General features: G+C 37.5%; 1 protein-coding gene across 1 annotated transcript in view; it reads right to left on the bottom strand.

The window, feature by feature from the left end:
- Nucleotides 1–2,007: 2,007 nt before the first annotated feature.
- The window catches only part of KPNA3 (karyopherin alpha 3 (importin alpha 4)), a gene marked incomplete at its 5' end in the record, with an annotated part of 20,491 nt that continues 5,084 nt past the window's right edge, over nucleotides 2,008–17,414 (bottom strand). Inside the window, 10 exons of the mRNA XM_009697236.1 lie at nucleotides 2,008–4,590; nucleotides 7,137–7,231; nucleotides 8,178–8,340; nucleotides 8,441–8,512; nucleotides 8,648–8,752; nucleotides 10,468–10,596; nucleotides 11,768–11,899; nucleotides 14,606–14,650; nucleotides 15,782–15,951; nucleotides 16,343–16,429. Of these exons, the coding sequence (XP_009695538.1) occupies nucleotides 4,492–4,590; nucleotides 7,137–7,231; nucleotides 8,178–8,340; nucleotides 8,441–8,512; nucleotides 8,648–8,752; nucleotides 10,468–10,596; nucleotides 11,768–11,899; nucleotides 14,606–14,650; nucleotides 15,782–15,951; nucleotides 16,343–16,429 (1,097 nt within the window). The remainder of the gene's footprint in view (nucleotides 4,591–7,136; nucleotides 7,232–8,177; nucleotides 8,341–8,440; nucleotides 8,513–8,647; nucleotides 8,753–10,467; nucleotides 10,597–11,767; nucleotides 11,900–14,605; nucleotides 14,651–15,781; nucleotides 15,952–16,342; nucleotides 16,430–17,414) is intronic.

Genomic DNA, 17,414 nt, shown 5'->3' with positions numbered 1-17,414 from the left:
TTCACGAAATTAAATCCTTCACGAAATTTTTCCTTCGAGGTTGCATGGCAACATTCACCCTATTTAACTGCTGATGGGTGAAGGCAGAGAATAGTAGAGGCTTTAGCCTTCATTTTAAAACACAAGAATCATGGTTTTAATATTCTTAGGTGGGATACACAAGGCTGTAATGTCTCCAACATACCTTTTTAAAACTAAGGTTGGAAAAAAACAGCTCCTATGTTCCTTTGCAAACTTGTATGCTGCTCAGCAAAGCTGTATCATGAATACATTTGAAAAGGAAGCTGCTTGTGCTGTTGCAGCGGCAGCTGGCGATCTCTGGGTCTAAGCCAGCAGCACCGATCAGACTTGCCCATTACCGCTTCTGCGGCAGGAGAACGTACACACAAACCAGAATTAGGAAAGTGCAAAGCTGCTGTAGTTCGTAACTCTGCATCTTACCATGAGGCAATTTCCATGCCCAGTCTGAAGTAACGTACCACCCTAGAGCAGACCTGAGCAGCTCAGGCGGTTCCAGCTCACCCTGCCCGTGCTGCCATGGAGCTGACGGTGGCAATCATGACAAGCCCATGCAGCAGCAAAATCTCCCAAGGCTTTGCCTGTTGGAGCCCACAGTTTTCTACTGTTTTTCTCCCTTTCTTCCTGAAAGTGCTTTCTAATGGCTTGGCATAATTTGTTGTCCTACATATGTTTGAATAGAAGCATAATTATGCCACAAAAGAGAGTATTTTTTTCTGCAACAAAACAGAAGGAACAGAACGCAACTAGGCTGCTTTGGTAGAAATGACTAATCTGAAACACAGAATCTAGAGGGCATTATAGATCAGATTAGAGTAACAAAATGGCCCTCAACTATCATTCAGTCCTCTGAGATTTAAATTTTTTTTTTTTAAATATGCCACCTCTCAGTGCATCTTACTCATTTCTCTGTTTAGCAGATCAAGCAAACAAAATTAGTGTCTCTATTTTTAGAAGTATTTGGAACATTATTAAGATATCCTCTAGGTTTTATTCTTTCTAAATAAGATGTCTCTTAAAATAATGCATTCTTTATTCCAATGTCCTGCCTTTCAAGTCATCTATGTAGGACCTGCTGCATGACTAAGGGGTTGCAAAAACCCGACTATTGAAGAATTTCATTTTGTCAACCGAAAGCTGAATGAACGAAAGAGATTAAACTGCTTTTGGAAATGGGAGTTGGGTTCTTTTGAAATCTTAATCCCTTTTATCGCCATGGACGAACATTTGCAAAGATTCAAATACAGCACTGAAAGCTCATCTTCATCATCAACCTAAGCGTGGAGAGGGGCTTCTCCAGGTGACTCACCCGACTGACACGGAGCAAGAATGGCAAAGCCACAGCTGCACTCGCAGGCACCCTTCAAGCAGTTCAAGAGGTTTTCCTCCACTGCTGCTGTCACGGAATTAAAGGAGGACTGTACTAATTAGGGGGCTGCTGGACGATGCAAGTCTCTGATGACTCCAATCTATCCCCAAGCGGCATCCCAACGGGGTCACTTGTGCCCGAGGTGAGGGACGCTGGCCATCTCTCCCAACGCACACTGGGCAGGAGGAGTTGGGCCTGCTTGTACAGCACCCTGAGCTTAAAATTAGTGCTCAATCAGCAAATCAGCCCAGCACTGGGAACCTGGAAAGGATGTTTCTGCAGGTAGAAAAAGACTGTGAGAGTTCCTTGACACTACGGTGCACCTTCAAACCTTTAAACTGAAGTCACTATTTAATAGTTAATGTGGATCAGCTGCAGCCCACTTACCACGACCTGCTGTACATGTTTGGGAAGCATCTCCTTAAAAAGTATAAAGCTCTGTACTGGAACAGTATCCAAAGTTTCAGACATGACTGCATTAGCTTACTTTATTCATTCTCATAACATACTTCAAACTTTGATGCGGAGTTCTGCTAACTAATATCTAGTCAAAGACAAAAACCCCTAAGTCAATCCATGAAGACTAAGCAGTTTCATAATCTTCAAAATAAGTTCTTGAATTTTTTATAGTATTTGATAGCAGCTTTTTATTGGTTACAAAACCTAAGCCCATATACAAAATTAGGAACACATTTAGATGCCTCTTTGAAAGAACGTTTTAGTCTATTTTAACTGATAGTTTAAAAAAATAATAAAAACAATGCAATTTTAAACACTGTTCTGAAAACGTAAAAGTGCAGCAATATACTTTGTTTCCTTTATTAACTATGAAATGGTGCAATCCCAATCAAAAGCTGATAAGGTCACAACAGAAAGAACTGAGCAAATGCTTTGTCCTGCCTTACCCAGTTCTCCGATGTTCACTTTTAATGTAATGCATTGAGTGCAAGAAAAGGATCAAATCTTCACAGTAGTGGCAAACTGTTGTTTCAGTATCAATTTGTCTGTAATCTCTGCGATAATGGTGAGCGCAGGCTGAACAGGGTATCCGTCAGTCGATCTGGCAAATAGGGAGACTAAATTGAATTAGAAAGGGGGAAATATTTGTTCACAATAACATCTGCTGGAACTCTAATTTCACAAAAACTTTGTGACCTTACCTAACTTTGACTTTTTATTGTTTAGTTTTTTAGCGAACACCACACAGTTTCAAGATTTTAGACTATAGTGTGTGAATAGGATGCAGTTACCATATGAAGCTTCAACTCAACTTTTGGGAAAAGAAAAAAGGCACAATGAACTTCAACTCAATTTTATGTGCACAAGAGTTGAAAAATCTGAGCCACCTTAAAGAGAAATTGATTCTAAAATTTATAAAACCTATAAATAATCAGAGGCCAAACCACTATATTAAAACAGATTATCTAGCAAGTAAAAATCTTGCAGTTTAAACATACGCTTGTATCTGGTTGAGATACAAGACAACTCACTCTTTAAAGTGGCTCCACCTTGGCAGATATATATTTAATGAATGCACACCTGCTATGCGTTGTTCATCAGTGGAAAAACAGCTGATCCACAAAGCTCTGATGGCATCTGTCCTTATCTTCATCACAGTAAATACAACCCACATCCAATAACTAAATTAGTTTAGATTTTTCTATCCCTTCACATCAATGCATTGGGAAATTACACCCAGTAAACAACAGCAACAAAACCAGTTTGTGTGATAGCTTACAGAATTTCAAAATTATCCATCTTCACCCCAGCAATACCAAAATCCCTTTGAAAATGACTGGGTCAGACAATTTTCCAAAAGCAATGACCTCACATACCTTATGTAAAGTTATTTAATGTGCGCTGCACATCAGGTTTATGTTCAATAACGGCAGCTTCCATACAGCCTCACACATCAACCAGTTTGTATCTTTTTTTAATCAGTGAATAAGATTTGAGACTAATTTCTGAATTACTCTTCCAATACTCCAAGAATGAAGCTTTTATGACGCTTCTAAGTAGTTGCTGGTTTGTTGCCAACCACATCATCATAAGCACTGGTTACTAAGTAAAAAATAGTTTAAGACTAAATTACAGTAAACATGAAAGCTCCACAGTTTAAACCCAATATAAATCAACCATATCCAATTATCAATTTAAAACAAAATATATTGACTACTGAAAGTTGAAAGCAAGATTCTTTTTAACTAATACATTTTTGGACAGAATTTTTTTTTTTTCTACAGTCTGGGACTCTTGCTTTCAGCTTAAACAGAAGTTCAAGTCCATAACAGGTTGTAGCTCAGGTAAAATACCATGCACAGCATTTGATTACTTCAAAACAGCAGGAACACACAGGCTGAAGTGAGTGGTCAAATAGGGCTCGCTGTTCTCAAAAATTAGGTATAATGGCAAAAGCTTTACCAGTCCAAATCTACAGTTCATTCTCCAACCCTGGTTTCTGAGGCAGTTAATGAACACACATCAATTACCGATAGCTGAAGTAGTTTTTTTGTTTGTTTTAAACTTAAGTGTTTAATCAATTGCCAAGTGTTTGGTTTTTTTTTTAAGTTACTTTTATTTCAGTTTCACCAATGAAATTCATTTGGCTTGCTTTTTTGAATCTATTCTTCCACATAAAGTATATGAAAATATGTTTGTGGAGGACGATGATGGAGGCTCAGAGCAAACTAGGCCCCTGTAAAGTCTTCCAAAATGTACGCATCATACCAAAGTGTCTTGATCCACAGCGCACCATTTTCCAAAGAAGCTACTTTTCCGTGGAAAGCCAATGTGCCACCACTATGGAATATTCTTAACAAAACTGCAGATTGCGGTTGTCAGCATGTGGCACCAGGAAAAAGGCAAAAAAAGGTAGTTGGGACTGTTAAAAAGAATTCTGAAACAGTTTAAGAGATCATGCATATGCATTTACAGTCCATGTGATAGTGACGTTTGGCAACTGCAAAGTGACCGATACATGGCTTGCTTTAGAAGCATCAAAACGAAGAGGCATGTGTGTCTTGGAGCCTTTTGTTTCATCACTTGGTAGCCATCTGGTGGTGCTTCATACTGGTGTGGGACAGAGAAGCTGCACTTTTTTGAATTTAAAAATTAAATTCTTTTGTTTGAAGGTTGGCCGTTGGGTCAAAGTTGTAAGTACCTCCTTGAGTGGCTTCAGGAATGAGGCTGGGATCTTCATCGATCTACAAAATACAACAAGAAGAATAGATGAGAGGCCAATTCCCTGCAAAATTCAGTACGTGTAGAAGAGATTCACAAATGTTCTTTTTTTCTTTTTTTTTTAAAATATTATTGCAATAAAATTAGATCAGTTTTTCCAATTCAATTCTTCAAATATGTTTAAAACAAACAACACACCAACTCTGTGCTAATACCATTAGGAAAACAGAAAATTGTAATGGTTAGAGACTGGGTTGCTGCTTGCTCAAAGCAATTGCTATTTTAGCTGTGTGATTTAATTTTCAATGCCAATTTTTAGTACTTCTGGAGTTGGTTAATCACTAGTTGTGAATTCCAAAATTAGTTTTGTACTTTCTCCCATTTTCTTTCAACATGAAAATAATTTTTATCGGTAGCTGATAGAAATACTTATATAAAGCTTAAAAGAGTACTCAGTATCTCCTATCAGAATCTGAAGGATTTAGAATTACTCATTTCAGAGCAGTTTTATATAGCTCTCATAATCGCAATCTGAAATTTTTTTTGAACCAAAAGTACTTCATTACTCTATGGACATAGAATGAAAGGCATCAGTATCCAACTTCATCCAACTTCCTTAGCACGTTTAGAATTTAGGTATTTACGGCCTCTAAGAACAGCAAACAACATGGTCAGTAGCATCAGGACACAAAACGTCAAACCCTACCCATCCTCCTCCAAATTGCCAGCTCTATCTATTCTCTGAACGTGCCACCTCTACAAACCAGGCTGCAGGAACCATATACCTTGTTTCAAATCGTGTGTCGTTCTGAAGCAGGTAAGAGCCCTTGTGCGGGGGCTCCAAGTAGCTTTCCAAGATCTGGCCTTGGAGCAGTGCGGATGTCAGAACTGATTCACCTAAAAATCTTTGTTTCTCTTTACTTTGGGGGACAATGCCTAAACTGGAGGGACAGATTAAGGCCTTTGGCGACAGCAACAATCCACAGGAGGAAGAGTGGGGCATGTCATGCCCAAATGAAGATCGAACCCGGTTTCAGAATGCTTTAAAAAATGTGAGTTGATAAATTAGCACTTCTGTCTTCTGCAGGGGTACTACAAAGTACCATTACCTAAGTTTACCTTTAACACAAGAAACTAAAGTCGGGAAGCCATTAGTGCTGGTCCTAAAGTACATGCCTGTGTACTTTACAGGGAGCTGCAAAGGAGCAGATGGGAGAAGAGATGCAGAGAAGAGATATCTAGTAACCAGCAACATCTCATGAGAATACAGAAGATTCTGAAGTGACAGAAGGCAGAAATACTCCTGGGCGGTCAATCTTAACACTGCCAAGCAGGCTAACATAACCAGTCTCTTCTCTCCCTAGGGCAATCTGGATTTTTTTTCTGGGGTTTGTTTGTTTGTTCTTTTCCACCAGTCCTCAAATGCCAAGGATTATTTTCCTACTTACAGTTACTGTCTGAAAATTTGTCTGGTTTCATGTTTTAACTCCTATCTCCCAATCGTGGAATTTCTACAATTTCGGGTTTCAGAAGCCTCAGAGAATATGGTCATAGTATAAACAATAATCTGAAGTAAAGTCTTGCTCCCGAGTAAAGCAGGTAAGTTCAGCAAATCAGACACAGATTAAATTGCATCGCTTATGTAGAAAGTAAATGCACAAAACGAAGTACTATCCTCAAAATGTGTATTTTTCCACCCGCACCAACTAGACTATGCTCTTTAGTTAGCTACAGAAGTCTCAGAGCCATTATGGAGACTACAAGACCCTGCTCACATAATCATTACAAGCATAGTGAACTTTTCACATATCTTAACTTCTGGTGACTAACTTTACAGTCACATGATGGGCCCATGAATTGAAAATTAGTGAGTCCTCAAGTTAGAGCTGGTATCTGGAGAGTTCAATTTAAGAGAAGAACTGAAGACAGAGTTCTGCTAGGCTGCAGAACTACAGACACCCTGGATGGCCTACAAAAGATAATTATTATTTGTCTACAAATTGCTTGTTGAAGTGCTTCTGAGGCATTCACAAGCAGCCAGTAGCAGGAAGAGCTACAACACAAAGGGTCAAAATATCTAATCAGGGCACAACAAAATATCAGATGGTCTAGATCAATCAGTTGCAGAAAGCGTTAACAGTTTTGATGACTCTTTTCAATGCAGAATCCAGACTGAGCAATTACAGAGCTGAAATACAGCAATCTATCTGAAAGTAAGGATCTATCACCTCCTCCAAAGAGTGATGTATGAGAAAGTAAAAACTAGAGCCAGAGAGCTGTTTAGACTCTAATCACAAGTAATTACATGTGAATTTATTTGTCCATGTGACAAAATTAGGTCAGCGTCAATCAAAAACCAGAGTAGTCATCTTGATGTTGCTAAAGAAAATTCCTGGTATTGAGAAACTCTTCAAAGACTTCCAATTAAGGGGAGCTGTACTGAAACAGGAGCAGGAAAACAGACTTCCCATAACCTATGTTCATGACAACTGGAACCGAGGAACAATGACAATGTACTTACTAAGCTAACAGCACAGCACATACACTCTTAGATCTTTAGCATACTTACATCATCACCAGAGAAATACTGATCTATGATTTCAAATGCTAGTTTATAAATGTCTTCGTTCTCATGCTGTTGCAAGGCCTCGATTTTCTCTAATCCTGAATAAAGAAAATGGAGAAGAATTTTATAAGTTTAAACTGGAGTTACTGACTACTTTGAAAAAACTAAGAAAAATAATGAAACATTATTACTGAAACATACTAGGAAAGATGTAGCTCAGTTTGCAAATATTATCTACACAGTAGCTATCTTTGTCTCTAAGAGGAAAGAGAACTAGTTTGTGAACCTTTGCATGCCATGGAACATCCCATTTTATGAACAAGGGATAATGGAATCTTCTCTCTTTTTAGATAAAACTCTCTGTATTTAATTTTTTCAAGACTTCTTCTATCTACTACATAGCTTTTGTTTCAGTCATTGTGCTTTCTCTATATCACCGAAAGGAAGCAGCTACATTTGTGTGTTGTGTACGAGTTTAAAACAACAAGGCGACAAAGCCTCACACCAAGAGCAGCTTAAAAGACTAGTCCCATTTTCAAACCAGATATGGAATAATACAAGGGAAAATACTTCCAGTGTAGTATGTTCTTCAACATCCCTTTACTGCTATCTTACTATAATACATTAACCAGCATGTGTTAAAACTTGGATTGCAATACCCAAAAGACTCCTCATCCTGCTTTGGTCTCTAATGAAATTGTGATCTAACAACTACTTCCAAAGCAATGAACTAAAGCAAGAATTGTGTGTTTTACCACAGAAACAAACTATATGCAATAATCAAGTTGAAAGAAGTACAATTCTCATTTAAACCTAAAAATACCTAAGATGCAGAAAGCTCCCTCAACAATTGCCTCCAACATGACCATCTCTAAACCAAACTAAACACAAAAAAAAGTAATTTCTCTCATTACAAGTCTCACTTGCTTATCCAAATAGCCCATGGTAAAAAAAAAAATGCTGTAGTAAGTATCAACAGCAGCAAGGGGAAGACAGAACAATATCCAATAAATTAATTTTTTTAAAAGCCTAATAAGCACTTACCTCCACACTCTTCTATAATTTCAGCTATTGTGCTAGCCTCATCACCAGCCATTATCAGGATGTTTTTCAGACCATCCAGAACCACCTGTACCACTTGAGAATCCTTTACCGAGAGTAGATTGCAGAACGGTGGGATTACATTTTGCTGTACAAGGTATTCAACCTAAATAATGAAAAAAAAAAAGTCCTTTCAACATTGTGTTTCTTACAAATTGCTGCATGTGTGACATTTTAGTGACAATTTGAAATCCCACGACACATACCTGATCTTTTCTCCCACTTATTGTCAAATTGCTAATTGCCCAAGCAGCTTCCTTTTGTGTTCCAAAGTCCCCCTGAAAAATAAAATTAATAGTTCATTAAAATCAGCATGGAAACATCTGTCAAGCTTATTATTAAAAAACACAGACTCCTCGTGTCAGATTTATAAAAAGAGGATGACAACTTGCATAGCTGATAGTTTGACTGACCTTAGCCAGCTGGTGTATGATCATAGGGATTAGCCCAGCATCTATTACAGCCTGAACTTGTTGCTGGTTTCCTGCTGTGATATTGGAAAGGAACCAAACTGCTTCCTACAATTGGACAAAATGAAAAAGCAAAACAATTTTAAAAACTACTCAACAGATGAAAAAAAAAAGAAAACACCAAAGTAAAACAAAACAACCTCAACACCTAAAATCATACCGCAACCAATCAGTAAACAGAATTTCCAGGTTTCTTCCCCAATAGGACTTCTAGCACACAAATTTTTATTGCACTGTGACAGTCAAACATGCAGGGGATCAATGTAAAATTGATACGATTAATTCACAGGGCCAGATTATTACTTAGACAAGGAGTACCTCCATACGTTGGGAGCAATACTGACTTAAACCTTATATCCACTTTTCACTGATGGAGTCACAGCCATGTTTTAAGCTTTCAGTTTTGCAAAGAAAACAGGAAAACTGGTAAAACCTCATATAAAAGAGGACTTATCCTGTAATCCTACTACTGACAGCTCAGTAGTAGCTTTCTGTGCTGATACAAGGAAGACCAACTCCAGCTCCCATTTACTTCCTGAAACACAAAGTGGAGCTCACAAAGCTCATTCAAGTATCAGACAGGACTCTCAGTCCTGAGACTTTACTCCGCAGTTACCTCCTTCGGGTGGTTCATCGACATAGCTAACATCTATCTAATGGCAGTTACAAATTCCTGGTTACAAAGGAGGATATTTATCAAGGCAATCCAGAACACCTTAAAAAGGCTCCAATCTTAAATCCTTGTCTTAAAAGACAAACAGATGTGGCAAGCAGCCAGTTACGAAATACTGCAGGAAAAAAACATAATGGGTTCCATTTTTTAGGGTTGTGTTTCTTGCTTTTATTTGTATTTGCCCCTCACAAAATACACTTGAAACAAAACTCAAAGAATTTCTAGACTCCTCTTTCTTGGCATTCAAAAAGAGCTCTTCATCATTCTTTTGTGAGAGCTAGAAGGGCAGGTAGAAACAAATCACAGCAGTTTGAATTGTCAAAGATAACTTCTTCAGAGCTCTTGACAGTTGACAGGGCCTGAAGAAACAGAGATTCTTCACAATTAGATTTCCCCTCAATGGTACGCTAAGTAGGGGAATCACATAAGCTAAACAAAAAAGCCTCCTCCTCAGCTAGCCCCATCTTTGCAGTGGGAGATGGCACAATGATTTAAAAAAAAAAAGCAAATAGCATCAAATATAGCTTTGGAAAAGAGGGTACTGATCACTTTCTTTCATCAAACTCCCCCTATTCCATTCAGTCCTTGCAGCAGTGAAGTTACCTCTGCCAAAAGGAAGGAGAGGAAACGCAGGGACAGTTTTCAGAAAAGGACAGTGGTACTTCCTACTTCCCTGAAGGTGAAGATAGACAACAGAACAAAATCCACTATGAAAAGGTGAAGTGGAAAAACTGGATCAGTCTTACCTAACTCACTGGACTCAACCAGAAGTCATACACTTTAGTTATGAAAAACTATAATGCAAGTTACACAGTTACTCGCTTTGCACAAAAAAAAAGTATCATCACACTCCAAAGCAGAAACCATCAGTCCTCCCAAAAAGCACTAGCCATTAACACCAATCCATGGATGCTCACCAGGGCTGGTTGGCTTTAGTCCTAATTAAGCACCAGCCTCAAATGTTGCTTCTTTATACAAAATTGCTCACATGCTGGAAATAATAGCTGTAAGAAATTCTTCTGTAATATTCTACAGATTACTGTTTTATTTCTTAAATAAAAAGATTAAGTTATGAAGAAACAAATCATACCTTGTTTATCTTCTCTTTTGGATGCGTCAGGAGATTTGGGAAATAAGACAAAACATCACAATTGAGAACAACTTGTGTCTGTTCATCAGTACCAGTTACTATGTTGCCTACTGCTCTCAGTGCTGCTGTCTGAATATCCGAAGTGAGAAGGAAAAAAAATTGCATGTTAAAGACATTGCTGTTACTTATGCTAAAACAAAGATCATTTTAAGACATCTCTTTATAAAAACACTTTGCAAAATACAATTTAGCACTTCATCCTCTGAGCTACATCCTAAAAATGACTACTGTTTCATCAAAACAGAAACACAGTACAGTTTTTTACTGAATAGATGCACTGCACCTCAACTTAAAAACTGTAAAGATTAGAAACTAAAAGAATATTAAAACAGTGGAAGAGTTAACTCATCATGTAGCTGATCTGAGTTACAATTACATTAACTGTTTCTAGGCTTTGACTACGTCTTCTAAGGCTGCTTCCATCTCCATTCAGTGCTCTACTACAAAATTAAAAAACCCTTGACTGCTCTTCTTACTGACTCTCAGTTGACTTTCAGAAATGGACTTTATTTCTTTATGTATTGGTTAGTAAACGTTTTACAAGTGACAGAATACTGGAAAGATTCCTTTTCATCAAGTGAACTGGTCTGACAAATTTCAAGACAGCCAAGTCTCATCCAAAGTACAAACTAAACAAACACAACAAATGCACAGATATGTAAAAAAGCTCCCAATTACAATGGCTGGTTTATAAAAACCAAGCACGCATTAACTAACTTTTAGTTTCCCTTTGTCTTCAAAGTTAATCAAACAAGTTCAGTTAACCTACCTTTTGTAGCTAATTAGAAATTTACTTTACTAAAAGGACTTAGCATCTGCAAATATTTTAACATGTAAAAAGTCCCAAAATAGTAACTGATTTCCATGAGCTATTCAGACAGAATATGCACAACCATGTATGCAGCAACACAGAAGGGCTCATATAACTTGAATTCTGGAAAACATAGTATCTGTTGTCATTAAATATTTCAGGACTACAAAAGGAAGGCACCCTGGTAATCACACAATAGAAGTTAATGTTTATCCTGTCACTTTACTTAAAACTGTATTAGAACTGTTTTGTTTGACTTTTATTTAATTTTAATAATTTTTTTCCCCCAGAGTAGGTAATCTTTTTTCTTCAGTTTTACCTGCAACAAATGTAGCTATAAATGCTCATCCCACTCATAAATACTCTAAGGCATGTTTTTTAGAAAATAGCTTACAAAGGACTGTTCAATAGCAACTGAACCAGACTTACTTGAACTTTAACCTCCTGATGACTCAGAAGGGGAACTAGAAAAGGTACAACTCCTGAATCAATCACCATCTGTATCTGTTCATTTCCACCATCTGTTAAGTAGGACAAAGCCCAAACAGTGTCCACAAGAATCTACAAGTTGGAAAGAACATGGTTTACACATTGAACAGTAAAATCCATATAATGAAGGCTCAATTTAGTGATCAACATCCCAAGTGTCTGGGGAGGGGGTAAAAAAGAGCATGCAATTTAGTTACAGGAAAAACTCAAAGACGATTATGATGAGACCTAATTAGCAAAATGTTAGATTATTATGTACAACTATGAAAATTAGGGCCATTTGTCCCATAATAATTTCTATATTTATATATTTCTATATATCCTCCCTCAAATTTTTTTTCCATTAAATACCATATTTTGGTGCATAAAGTGACAGCATAGGTCGTCTCACAAAGGTAAACTGTTGGGCTTGATTTGCATTTCAAAGAGAGACAACCAGCTCAGTTAAGTAGTTGTGCTAGTACCTTTCTGAAGAAAACACCAACCCAGCCTCCTAGCACTGCTATAATTTGTTAGCTGTGCTATCTATTGATTACAGAATACGTAAATTCCCTTAGCCTCTAATCCATCTATTCACACCTTAGCATTGCTGATCCATAGTGCAGTTATGAAGTGAAATTGCATGCCATTCTGGATGTATGCCTTTTTCTGCCTTCATATTAAGATTAAAATCCACAGCAAAGGAAAGGAGTTCTTACACCAACTAAAGGACTAGTAACTACTGTAAGGTGGCAACTGGTCAAGCAAAGCAAAAACCCGCAGAGAAATTACTATCATGCAGGGCAATCTTAGTATCTTAAAGAAAATACAGACTAAATCACTGATGAACTGATAAGGATGATTTGAGAGCCCTCAAAAAAAAGAAAGGTACAAAAGTTACAGTCATTGAAAGACAGTATCTGAAGCAGAAACAAAGCCAGCAGAAAGAAGGATTTCACATCACTTAAAGATGATGTTAGGAACTGCAGGAAGAGAAATTTGGATCCCACTAAGGACATCATCTGTTGAGGTACCTAGATCTACTCTACTTTGAAAATATATCCACTTAAAATTTCCAGCTATTAAGACAGCTAAATACAACACTACTGAAAACACAGGAAGGACTTTAAAGTCCTGACCCACAGTCTGCTTCCACCCAGCTCCAGGGACCAGAGAGCACAGACCTAAGGCTTTCTTGACACAGCCTGCTGCTGCTCTCACCTGCTAATGCCACAGGGACAGCAGAACGTGCTGCAGTGGAGCCAGTATCGCAGCAGAAGCAGTGAGAGATGGTGCCTCACCAGTTTGCTGCCCCACAGCCCTGTTGGTGACAAGAGCAGCAGCCGCCAGAAGCGCTCACAGGACTGTTGGCTGACCTACCTGCATCACTGACTCATCTCCAAAGATAGGTCTGCTGCTCCAGTACAGAGAGGCTGGGACCAGACTGGTACCTCCAAACTACCACCTGACTCTCAGGATCAAAAAGACGGGCACCCTAATTGAGATCAGTCAAAACCTGGCATCACATAGTCTCATATCTACTTCAAGAAGCTCTTACACAATCATTGCTTGCAAAAGCTTTCAAATTTGGCAGGGGGAAAAAAGCCTATAGGTTAGAATTATGTTGGTATTGCTATGAATTTCCATTCAGGTTTGTCCAAATCACAAATTGGAAGTCACCATGTGCTGTCTCCCACTCACATTACACTGGGAAAACCCTGGCAAAATCCCAGATTAAACTGTTTGCAAATATTTTATGGAGCCAAGCCCACTTCACCATTAAAAGAGCAGCAGAAACACCACTACCACAGCGTGGAAGTAATGAAAGACAGTTCCACCGACCTTATTTATGCTCTATCCCCAGACCCACCACACGGGTTCAATTCCTGCTTCCCTAAATTGAAGGATCACTACAGGGAGCAAGAGTCAGAGACATTACAAAGTCCTGACAGGAAGAGGAAGAGAAGAGCTCAGTGTCCCTTAGTTACATAGATCTTTGTTCGTGAAGTCTCAATGTAAGATTTCAGGAGATAAGTCCACCTCTCTAGGACTTTAGTCAGAAAAATATATATAAATCTATGGATCAGGAATGTGGCAAGTACTGAAGGTTTAGTATTAAAAATCAGTACTTCAGTATATTCTGTGCAACTTGCTCTACGTGAACCTGCTTTGGCAGGGGGTTGGACTAGATGATCTCCAGAGGTCCCTTCCAACCTCGACCATTCTGTGATTCTGTGAAAAACCTGAAGAAAAGTTGTCAAAGGTGCCACAAAACAATAGTTTATTGTTGTTTAAGTATATTTTCATGTGTGATATCCTTAGTTAAAAAGGTTGCAAGGTCAGGCACCCAACAGGTTACAAAAGTCAGGTTTACCCATATGATCACAGTATTTGATTGGACTGATATGTAGAATTATATGTATTTTTTCTATACATGCATTATATGTCATCTCTGCAAAATTATACATTGGGCCAGAATTAAAGTGAAGCCGATGGTAAAGCTGGCACTTTAAATTTCTAGTGCTCAATTCCACAAGACAGGAATTTTTTTAATGTAGTTTCGAATGTAAAGGATAAAAAAAATTTTAGAAAACGTATTTCAGAAATAGTATTTGCACTTTCTTTTTCATGCTCTGAATGACTACAATTATATTAGTCTTTATATTTAATTGTGCATTCACTATTTAATTATACACAATTAACACACAAAACAGAGTTTGCCACAAACACAATCTTCCAGCATTTTCTCTCTAGAGAAAACAAAGAATCTAAGTATCTAAAACTTTAGAAATTACTTACATTTATATCTGTATGGTAAATCAGAACACATAATGCTGGCAAAATCTGAAAAGAAGTTCATCAGTCATTACAGTAGAATAAAATTGGCTGTACAATCACGAATCCAAGTACTGCAGTCACAAAGCTTAGCTTGAGACTGTATTAGCACATTATATTCACACACTTCCCAGAAGCTGGTTATTCCCTCAAAGTATGTATAAAAATATATATAGATTATATTTAAAATTTGTAAAAATACAAGACAGTACTATATTTCAAAGACACACAGAGGGCAGACTATATTTTGGGGGAAAACAAGCAAAGAACAGAGGTAAAGATATCCCTCTGCTATTTTGAAAGTTCTGTTATCACACAATACAATAAAAATCATTAGCCTAATATCAATTTATAAAACCCTCTTGGATTAAAGTAAAATTTTATTTTCGTATTCATGTATGGAGAAAATATAAAACTGAGCCATGACAAGACTGCTTAAAATAGTTTTTTCTGTTTGGTAAAGTATTACTTGTAAGTTTTCCCATTCTCTATTTCATTAGAGTTTAGTTGCTATCAATATTATACTTCACACAGTTTCAAAAACTGTATCTATACTTCAGAATTTATCTTAAAATGAAGAGCTTTACATACATTGCAACTATAGTTCTAGTCAAAGCACATCACTTTACTAGCTGCACCTACTCTAGAAAAACCGCATTTGCCGTGTTCACCAGTTTAAAAGGATTTTCACTTCTCAAGTGGCGACTTGACATTGACTGCATTCTCACAGCTAGTCAAAACGCGAATTGCACTACACTCACTAGTTTACTAACATTCCCTCTTACTGGAAATAATTACATTTGAATACTTCTATATACAGAATCATGCTCCTAGCCTTTTTTTGATAAAACATTAAATGCTGAGTATGTTAACAATTTCCAGTGTGATAATTTTTTCTTGTGTCCTTTTTAATATATGGCTCATCAGTCTTTAGTCTTACTTTGTTTCAGATGTTACAAACACCTTTATTACAGCCTCAGTAAGAAGCAACAAATTGGTCAAATTACTTCATTTAACAACTGGTAAGTGGCACAAGACGGTGGCAAAAAACATGCGTAAATTCATAGTATGACAATGTAAAACATTTGGCCTCTAGCCCAGAGTATAAAATAATTATCTGTCTCTTAATTCTTTATTTACCTCCTGAACTGTCTCCATAGGCGGTGGGGGGTCCTTATTCCTGCAGAGATTTACAATGACCCATGTGACGTTCCGAAGGAAGGTGATGGGAATGGAGGGATTGATGAAGGACAGAAGAGGTTTGACAACTCCCAGTGATATGACATAATCTCTACACTGAGGACCATCACCTACAGAAATGAAAATTGTTGTAAAAGAAATTACATTACAAATGGAAAATCTTGAAATGTATGCAATGGCATGTTGGGATACTGAAATTCTATGTTTCCTCACCAATAGTCTTACTACTAAAAGGTTGTGTTCAATTAAATATACATACGTACAGATATGTATGCATATTTTACAAGACACAAAGTTTATCCTGTTAATATTTTAGGTAGCAAGCGATACTATTCTTTAGAAAAAACAGGATGTGCGTATGTCATTCTGGCCACATGAAAAATTATATTAAGCCACAGAATTTAGAGGAAACATAGTCTCGTATGATAATGCCAATGTTCAAAGTCGAATTCTAAAATGAAACGCTCCCTGAATTCAAATCACTGTAACAACAACAGTTACCTATAATATTTCCGAGAGCCCAGACAGCTTGCTCACAAACATTCTGGTGTGGTGAATGAAGTAGTCTCAAGAAGAGGGGTACTGCATCTGCAGAATGCAAAGATTGGATTTGTTTTTACTGGCACATGGTATATGCACAATACTTTCATTGATCAATACAGACCACTTTCTCTGCCATGCTTTATACATGTTTCTGTTACAAAGAACGTACAGAACCTCAGTTAAACATTTCTATACATATCTAGAGAGGGGAAAAAATAGACTTGAGAAAACACAAGTTCTAAACAACAATGCTCCCCACATTTAAACATTTTCCCGTATTTCTCACTGATATGCACAAGAGCCTCAAGTATGTAGGTGCTAGGTTTCACGTCCTGTTAATTCAGATTTTCCAGTTATCCCAGATCACAACACATACCTAGCAGAGTGACATGCCTACCCGTGCAAATGCGCTTCAAATCTTGACTTTAAGAAAACAGCTTCCTCCCAAGAGGTGGCTATAGTTAGTTTCCATATGCAGTGAAGATTTACATCCATCTGCCAGTCCTAAGACACGTTTTAATTTGCTCTTATATAACACAGGCAACATACCAGATTAAGGAAGTGGTACTGATTTTAGATATCAGCCTCTGCTGAATTAAATACATTTAATAGAGCTAAGAAGCCATCCCCCTACTATTCCCATGCACTACTTCCTTTCAGACAACCCATGCTGTTCGAAAGACAGTAATTCTTGCAGCAATTTCTTAAATCTATATATGATCATACTCATCCCATAGTCTTTCTGAGCAAAGTAAAATAGATCAATTTATATGCTCCTGAAGGAAAGAATATTTTTTCTTGTAGAAACGGCTTCAGAAATTTAAAAAAAATGCAACACAATTTGTGACCAACTGTGAATCAATATTCTGTTGATAATGTAACACATGATAATGAGCAAAAAACCCCTGATGTATTTTGCTGAAAAATACAGAGCGATAAAGAATAAATCTAAGATTCTTTCCCCGCCCTAGGTGAGTAATTCAGCAATTGCCTATAACTGACAAGTTAGGAGGGACAGCAACACACCGTT

Source organism: Cariama cristata, unplaced genomic scaffold (assembly GCF_000690535.1).
Source record: "Cariama cristata isolate BGI_N322 unplaced genomic scaffold, ASM69053v1 scaffold2843, whole genome shotgun sequence".
Lineage (NCBI taxonomy): Eukaryota > Metazoa > Chordata > Aves > Cariamiformes > Cariamidae > Cariama > Cariama cristata.
The sequence above is the reverse complement of the archived record's forward strand: the minus strand, read 5'-3'. Positions and strand labels throughout refer to the sequence as shown.